The 9,246-nt window shown below is 37.6% G+C and overlaps 1 protein-coding gene across 1 annotated transcript; it reads left to right on the plus strand.

The window, feature by feature from the left end:
• Positions 1-596: 596 nt before the first annotated feature.
• On the plus strand, positions 597-3,904 carry LOC137963789 (uncharacterized RING finger protein C548.05c-like). The gene is made up of 5 exons (XM_068810992.1): positions 597-688; positions 1,559-1,760; positions 1,842-1,923; positions 2,897-2,961; positions 3,347-3,904. The coding sequence occupies exons 2-5, from the start codon at positions 1,578-1,580 to the stop codon at positions 3,587-3,589; spliced, it is 573 nt and encodes a 190-aa protein (XP_068667093.1). The 5' UTR covers positions 597-688; positions 1,559-1,577; the 3' UTR covers positions 3,590-3,904.
• The last annotated feature ends 5,342 nt before the right edge of the window (positions 3,905-9,246 follow it).

A 9,246-nucleotide genomic window follows, 5' to 3' on the forward strand; every position in this document is an offset into this window, starting at 1 on the left:
GAACAAGAGCCTTTCGCATATTCGCCATTGTATCAGCAACCGAGCGAAAAGAAGGAAGGGACCTCTAGCTGCGGGCCGCGTTAAAAGAAAGTGACTTTTAGACTTAAAGTGACCAGAAGTCCAACGATTCCGGTACTCCTCGATCCGCCGTTTTTTTCCTGATCCACGTAAATATGTTCCCACGACAGCACTGTGGATGGATGGCTACGCGTCTTCCACGATGCACTTCAATCTCGACCTCTAACCTGAAATCGCAGCCATTCATATAGAAACCAAAGTCCTTCTCCCTTGATCAGCGTTGTTCGGCGGTCATGATTTCAGAAACAGCACCTGACCCAAGAAATCTAACGGTGGATGTTTCTACACATGACAATCTAGTGGGCCCAAGAATCGATGCCTTTATTCATCTATTCGTCTCTCGGTATTGATTTCCCTTTTTCCTGTTTTGCAATTTCTTAATCTCTCCATAATAAAATATAATATAATAATCGGGATATTAATAATTTAATATTCTTTTTTTTTTTTCTGAGCGAAATAATTTATTACTTATTATTCGACTATTGGATGTATTCCTTTTTTCATCTCCATAGGTTTTTCTGGGCATTCCTTCACGCCTCTTCTTCTTTTCACAAATTCTGCGGGCTGGCTGATCGTTGATCTCGGTGAGGCCATTGGTCATTCACGACAGGTAAGGCTGAATCCGGGAAAGAATTCAACTTTTTTTTTAATGACTCATGGTTCACTTTTTTTTATTTGGCTCTTTGATTAAAATTTCTGTGGTTCCTCAACCCTTTTCTCATTCGGGTTTCCTCTTCGTTCTTAGAACGGGTTTTGGGGTGATCAGGTAATAGTTTAGGACTTCTATCAGTATCATTATCGTTTTGGTTAGTTGTTATGGCGGTATGCTCATGATTTGAACCAAGGTTGAAGATCGTACCTAACTGTTTTGTTCTGTCTACAATATATCACTTGTATCATCGACAAAAAGAATAAAATGAGGCTGTTGCATTCTGCAACTCTTTTCTCTCGATATTTTGTTTGCGGTAAATTTTCTTATTCGATCCTTTATTTTTTTATCCTTCTATCAGCTATTTTTTTAACTGGAAACATCCATTGTTCATCTGACTTTTGGTTGTCATATTTTGATAAGAAGCCGCACTGCAATTTTTGTACTTAACCCTTGCTTTTTTTTTTGTTAATAATTATGTGGATATGACGCGGATGAGGCCTCTCTTTTTGCCTGGTTTAGGTATCCCTCTAATCGTTCTGGTTTTGTAACAAGATGCATTTTTTTTGTTTTTGCTATATCTTGTGATCATCATGTTATTTCATTGCCTTTTGTGCATTCTGTAAAGTATTGGACTGTTTTCACATTTTATTTAGTAGTTTTAAACACCATTCATAACATTTTTGGCCGTGTTTGCTTTTCTTTTCTTCTGGTACTATGCTATGTGCCAATTCACCAAAATTTCCTTCATTAATCAAGTTCCATATTCCGTCCAGCTTCAATCCATACTTCGCTGGAATTAGCTCTCAGTTTATTTCAATTTCTGTACAGTGGGGGTGCCAATCCTATCATGCATAGATCAAGACAAAACAGGAAATTCAGTCAAGATCTTGAGCTCAGATTAGGCCCTTCATTTCCTCCGAAAGGAGGAAATATGTTGACTTCAAATTTTGTGAGGGGTTTTCCTGATCTAATTACTATTGATGATGATGATGAGGACGTGCAAGTATTCTCTCCAAGGTCTTCATCTGAGGTACCCTAAGCATCTTAAGATGGATATTTTTTAATCAAATATTTTAAAAAACTCGTGGCTCTTACTCCATTTTATTTACAGACACTTAGGTTCTTTCCTCGTGTGAGTTCCTGGGTACCTGTTATTTCTGATGAAGATTTAGAACTTCGGCTTGGACTAAAAGGTAATCTGTTTGATTTCCTTTTGATGACTAACTTGGTGTTTTATATTCTTTACAATTGATTCCCTTCAGTTTTATGTTTTAATTGTATTTTCAATCACAAACTGTTGGTTAAAATTGGAGACATATAAATTACTTGATTTTTTTAGATGGACTTATTGACTGGAGAAGTTACTGTAGGAACGGATTTTCTTCTCTCTTGTATACTTGTTTACTTCTTTTGGTACATGTCCAGTTACATAGACTTTCTTTTTGTTCTCTTATTAGAATGATATTTTTAGTCCGACCTACTTTACCCTTTTCTTCGCTAGAGCATGGTCTGGTTTGTTGTTTATCCCTCTAATCTTAGACAATGATGCACATATCAACTGGAATGCACCAAGTTAAGGTATCAATGAGATATTAAGATATCATTTTTATATTTTTTCTTCGGTACTTGAGTTGAATATATTTAATCTGGTCGAATTAAAAGTGGTTGAATAATCAAGATTTCTATATGATGAACTAAGTAGAATGCATTCTCTAAGTGTACTTATGGGATTAAATGTTGAATATTCACGTAGCATTGGAAAAGTGGAAGAAGGTTTCAATTTAGTTTAAGTGAAGAAAGGCACTTGGACTCTATTGGTAGTTTGGGAAACTGTTCATTATGGAGAATAAATGGGTACTAGGGGAGACAACATAACTAGATGCTTCAATTGGTGTCAAGAGTTGAATCCTCGTCAGAGGCTAAGCATTTTATTTGTGCAGCATTAGTTTTTGGTGATCTCATGAAACATTGATCCATGAATACTTTGTTAACGAAATTTAACTAGGTTTATATCTCATCTATGGCTAAAGCCCCATTTTTTATTTGACAACATTTTGATACTTATTTTCTTTCTTTATATTCAATTTTCTTCATCTAATGTTTATGATTTGTGTACGAAAATAATCTTTTATGCATTAATTTCTTATATTTTGGGTTCCTTTGCAGCACATAATGCCATAGAAGTACCAGATGACACATCAGAAGCTTCATTTACATGGGCAGGTGTGAAGGTGGGCAACCTTCTTGGGCTTTGCCACTGACTACTTTAACAAGTGAAGTTCATTAACCTCTCTAGGACTCTATGACTAGCCCTTCATACTTGAAATCAATTGCCCCTTAAATTTTACAGGGTCTTGGAGTTCTGAAGGATAGATGAGCATAATGATTAAAATGTTATCCAAATTTTCTTAAAACTTGTGCATTGGATATACTAACCATCTACACATTTTGTTTAACATGTCGGCTGAAGCCCTAATTGATGGATAACCATTTTCATTAGATTTTGTTTTGATTTGTATATAATTTTAGTTTTCCCAAAACTTAACTTTTTGATTTAGCCTAACTCTTGTTGTTTTAGTTCCTTTTTAGTAACATAAAATTTTAATTCTTCCACAGCGAAAGAAAAAGCTGGGTCAGGCATCTACCAGCCAGTGTGCTGTTGAGGTACAGGAGGTGAAATTCAGGTGCTCCATTTGTATGGATACTATGAAGGAGGAGACATCAACCATGTGCGGGCATGTTTTCTGCAAGCCCTGCATCACAAATGCCATTCGTGTTCAGAAAAAATGCCCTACTTGTCGAGAGAAGCTCACGCTAAGCAATATTCATCGCATCTATCTTCCTGGAGCCACTTCCTGAACTTGCCGTGATATATTTTGGAAATATAGTCGTCTTGCTCAATGGTCAGCATCATGCCTGAAAGTGATACTTGTAGAGAAGGGATCAAGGAGGGTCTGGTGAGACATCTTTTTGATGGATATAGTCTCCTGCAGAAGGTTGTGAGAGGGGATGAAAGAAACTTGGGGTGGTCGTGTTTTTACTCTTCTTTTTTTAAATTTCTTTTTGTTCTTTTACTTCCAACCTCTACAAGAAATGGTTTGGTGATTGTTGATTCAAAAGTAACCCTTGCTCTTTATCATAAAATTAGTAATAACTGTGGGTTACTTGCGTTGATGACCTTGTAATCATTTGCAGTAAGTTGCATGTTAATTTTGACCTATAGTGGAGTCAGGTGTACACTGAAGGGCTTGGGAAGCCCTTTGCATGCGAATCCGGTATTGGGTTATGTTTAGGTTTTTCATTGAATGTGTAGCAAACATCCAAAGTCAATCCAGTTGTCCTCAAAATGACTTGGCTTTTCCAGCTCTTTGTACTTGGTTCGCTTTGCATTGCTATCTGAACCTTTGTGTGAAAAATATTACCATATCTAATCAACCTCCAGGGAAACCGCGAAAGTTGATCTCTGTTCAGTGTCCAGCAGGCAGAGTGAAGAAAGAATTAGAGGCCAAGGCAAAATTATACATTCCTCATCTTCATCTCATACAACCATTAAATAAAATCAAAACCTAATTTTAAAATTCAAAAGATGATAAAATCTGTAACTAACTCCTTAAATCATGGAAAATGAAAGTAAAAAATTACAAAATATCTCTTAAAATAAATAATCACCATACAACCACAATGTGGTGGGTCTGGTCGTGGCCCAATGCCTTTGAGTGTACACTTGTGTAATCAGTGGCATACAGTGGATGTACCCACCAACTCTCCCTGTTGAGTGTAACTCATGGTGGCTCTGATAATAATCTAAGTATTATCGAAAATTCAAGTGCAATTTGACTCTCGTTGCCCTAACCAATGTACTAGTAAATGTTAAACCTCACCACTTTTGGTAAAAACAACTTGTTTATCTATAATAACATCTGTTAAATTGGATCCAATGCCTATCCCAAAATGATTAGCCAACTTAGGCAACTTCTTTCCAAACTAATAAACTCAAAATCTTTGTACTCATTAATTCATGTGAGACTATTCTTTAACACTCCCCCTCACGTGTAGGCCATCTTTTGTGGCTCTACAAGTGGATAGTTTTAGGTGTATGCCCTCTTTTGTAGCTCTACAAGTGGATAATTAGGTGTAGGCCCTCTTTTGTAGCTCTACAAGTGGATAATTAGGTGTAGGCCCTCTTTTGTAGCTCTACAAGTGGATAATTAGGTGTAGGCCCTCTTTTCGTGGCTTTACAAATAGATAGTTTAGGTGTAGGTCCTCATACGAGTACCTGTTCTGATACCATGTGAAGTTGAGTTCTAAGTCTATCCCAAAATGACTATCCAACTTAGGAAACCTCTTTCCTAACTAATAAACTCAAGATCTTTGTACTGATTAATCCATGTGGGACTATATTGCCCTAATTGAATTCGGTGTGGGGTCCACTTGACTACGCAAACATTGAAATTTGGGGAAAATGCTTCCCTTCGATTAATTAACACTCTAGTGTACTAAATTGTGGTGTTTGGTGATATTTAATGGATGATTCCAGCACACGGGTTGTTGTCGAGAGGACTGCTAAGAGCTCTGATGTAAAATTTTCTCAGTCTATTTAGATAACTACAATCCAGTTGAATGGATCGAATTATGAAAACTGGTCTAGATCAATTTTGATGTATTTGAGGGCCAGAAGAATGGGAAAATATATAAATGATGATCCTCCGGTACCTGTTACTAAAGATTGGGTGGCAAAAGATAATTTAGTAATGACCTGGTTGGTCAACAGTATGGAATCCAAATTTAGTGATCAAATTTTGAGTTGCAGTACCGCTAAGGCAATGTGCACTACATTGGCTTCCATTTTGTCTCAAGAAAATAATTTGTCAAGGACTATGAGTTATATGTGAAGTTCTTTCCTATGAAGCGTTGAGATAGATCAGTGATAGATTATTTCACTAAGATGAGAGGAGTATTATAGGAAATTAATACATTCCATCCTTTTACTACGAATATCTTCAACTTTCGTAAGAAAGAAAATTAGATTCAAGTAATCCAGTTTTTGGATGGTTTGGGACATGAGTATGATGCTATTAGAGCCCAGTTGTTGGTCAATGAGGATGTGATCACTCTTGAGCAAGCCTTTAACAGAGTTATTCGAGCTAAAGGTGCGGTTGTAAATAAGAATGAGTCAGGTGGAGCCCTCTGAGAAGCAGCTGCTCTTAACCTTCAATCTTCTACTAGTAAGCTTGATGGTCAGTTTCATGGTGGTAATAATAAGGGTAGAGGTCGCTCTTACACAACCCATAGTCGTGGCCGAAATGATCGGGGGGATAAAAAATATGTTTATTGTGGAAGGACCTAACTTAACAACATCAATATGGTCTTTTTGTGTTGGTGTGATAGGGAGAGGAACAAAATCCAATGGGACATCAAAAGAGGAAATGGGTGTTGTGTTAGTCGATGTGGTATGGTCAAGAGGTGTAATACAAAACGGGTCTTCATGAATGGATGGGAGGCCCCTATATGCCACCAAGTCTTCAATGTTAAAACTGGAGCTAATTCCTAACTAGGTAACAAGTCAATGACATAAGCATTATGCCTACCCTTTTTAGCACCTTAAAAGGTCCTTCGACAAAGTCCCGTAGGAAATCGTTCAAGTTGAATTCGAATCCCGACATAGTCACCCACATTAAATTATTTTTCAAGTTTATGCACATCAACCTTAAGTTTGTATGTGTTTAATAACTTCAACATGCAATTCCTAAGCCTATGTGCAAATGAGGTGGCTGACTTAGAAACCCTAGCATAGGGAGACATGGTATGTGATCTAAAGGTTTTTTAGGTTGATATTGACAACATGAAATGGGCTCATGCTTATCAACCTATTCATGGAATCAATATACGCAAATTGAGTAACTGGAAGATTAAGTCCCAAGTTCGGTGGTGACCCCTGGCGAGGCATCTAAGTAGGTTGCCCAAGCTTTGGTTAACGACTTTAGTTTAGCCATCAATTTAAGGGTGGTAAGCAGTAGAGAATTTCAATCATGTACCCACCAAGTGCCATAGATTTTTCAAAAATAGTTCATAAAGTATACATCCCTATAAAAGACATTGGTTTAAGGAAGATCACATAGCTTGACAATCTCATAAAAAAAAAGTTGAATGACTTTTGGATGCATCATATGTTTTGGTACAGGGGATAAATTGAGCCATCTTGGATAAGCGATCTACCACAAGGAAGATGGAATCGTGTTTTCAAAATGTATGAGGAAGGCCTAAGACAAAATCTATGGTGAGGTCTTGCCAAGAACATGAGGAACTGGAAGGGGGTATACAATCCCGTGTTTTATTTCTTTTGTTTGGCCAATTGACACAAATTTTGCAACATCATTTTTTTAATTAGGCCCAAAATCAACACGCTACCTCCTCAATGGTCTTGTTGCGCCCAAAATGGCCCCCCTTACCCCTCCTGTATAAATTTCCTAAATTAAGAAGTCTTTTATGGACATACGGGGAACACATAATTTGTCGACCAGAACAAGTAATCATTCTGGATGTAGAAGTCATTGATGGTGTGACACGGTCCCTCTCGCAAGTCAGTATAAATGTCACCAAAGTTAGGAAACGAGGCGTAATCTTCTATGAGCATCTCAAAACCAATAACCTGAGCACTCACAATGGACAACAAGCTGACTCTGTGACTTAGGGCATCCACTACCTTATTCTCGCTGCCTGATTTGTGGTTCAAGACAAAATAGTACTCCTAAAGGTACTTGACCCATCAACCATATATATGGTTATGTTTATTTTGGGAGTTGAGATAGCAAAGGGCCTTGTGATCGGAGTACAGAACAAATTTTTGCAATTGTACATAAGGATGCCAATATCTCAAAGTTAATACTACCGCATATAATTCTTGATCATAGATTGAGTACTTTCGTCTGGCATCATTAAGTTTTTTGCTAAAATATGTCACCAGATGTCACTCTTGATTAAGTACTCCACCTATGCCTACACTTAACCTATCATATTCCACTTCAAACTCTTTAGAAAAGTCAGGTAACCTCATAACAAATACCTCTGTCATACGATGCTTTATTTCTTGGAAATCACATGAGACAACTTTTGGCCACGAAAAATTCTCCTTTCTTCATGCAATCCTTGATAGGAAACATGATGGTATTGAATCCCTTAATGAATTGTTGGTAAAAAGTGGCAAGATCATATAAATTAAGAACCTCATGGAGAGTAGCAGGTTATGGCCACTTGACAATTGCTTTCACTTCTAGAGGTTGACAACAATACCATCAGAAATCAACAAAAACCTAAGAACAAATTATTAGTCAGAAAGAACACTTGTGGAGATTGGCATAAAGATTTTCCCTCCTGACTGTTTGACAAAGTTGGGTAAGATGGCCAAGGTGTTGGTCTTTTGTCTGGCTATATATAAGGATATCATCAAAATAGACCACCAAAAACTTGGCAAGGAATGGTCAAGGCACTTGTGTCATCATCCAAATAAAAGTGTTAGGTGCATTTGACAATCCAAATGGTATGACCATCCACTCATAAAGCTCATCCTTGTCTTAAAAGCAATTTTCCACTCCTCCCAGGCATATTCCAATTTGATGATAACCTCTTTTGAGATCTATCTTAAAAAATATGGTAGCACCCATCAGCATGTCTTTCATATCATCTAGTTGAGGAATTGGTAATCTTTATTTCACTGTGATCTTGTTGATGACCCCACTATCCACACACATCTGCCAGGTACCATCCTTCTTTAGGGTGAGTAGGGACAAAGACGTAAGCTCTCCCTGATGAATCCTTTTTGGAGGAGTCATTCACCTATCGTTGTAATTCTCCTAGCTTAGAAGGGTTCATTTTGTAATGTGGTAGGTTTGACAAAGTAGGTCTCGGAACCCAAATCTATGGCATATTGGATATCATGCATGGGTGGCAGTGCATCTAGAAGATCTTAGGGGAAAATGTCTTGGAATTCTTGTAATACAAGCTCAACTTCCGGTGGTGGATTAACTTGGGAATTCAAATGGTGCCTCGCAAACTATCATAACAAAGATAGTAAACTCATGCAATAATTCACACTCCAAGTCCACGGGACTAATAAAGTGCAATTTTTTCTTTTGGGGGCTTTCTTGTTCCATACCATGTTCAACAGACTTCAGTGGCAAGGGTTTGAGGTGGATAGTCTTCTTTTCAAACATGAAGGAGCAAATTTTAGAGCATTCGTGAATGGTGACATCCAAATCATAGAGCTAAGGTCAGCCCTAAATAATGTGGCCCACATCCATGGTGATCATATCACACCAAATGTCTTCTTTTTACTCGAGGAATTGATAGGGACAAGACACTTTCCCTTGATTGAAACAAAAGTATCATCAATCCACGAAACTTGATACTATTTGGGGTGTGAAACTACATTAAGGCCAAGGTGGACAACAAGGCGGGACGAAACTGAATTGATGCAAATGTCGCTTTCAATAATGACTTTGTAGCCCTTATCTCCACAC

Source organism: Aristolochia californica, unplaced genomic scaffold (assembly GCF_029961685.1).
Source record: "Aristolochia californica isolate CCGP_79_NKW_82.1479 unplaced genomic scaffold, dmAriCali1.0.hap1 SCAF_4, whole genome shotgun sequence".
NCBI lineage: Eukaryota > Viridiplantae > Streptophyta > Magnoliopsida > Piperales > Aristolochiaceae > Aristolochia > Aristolochia californica.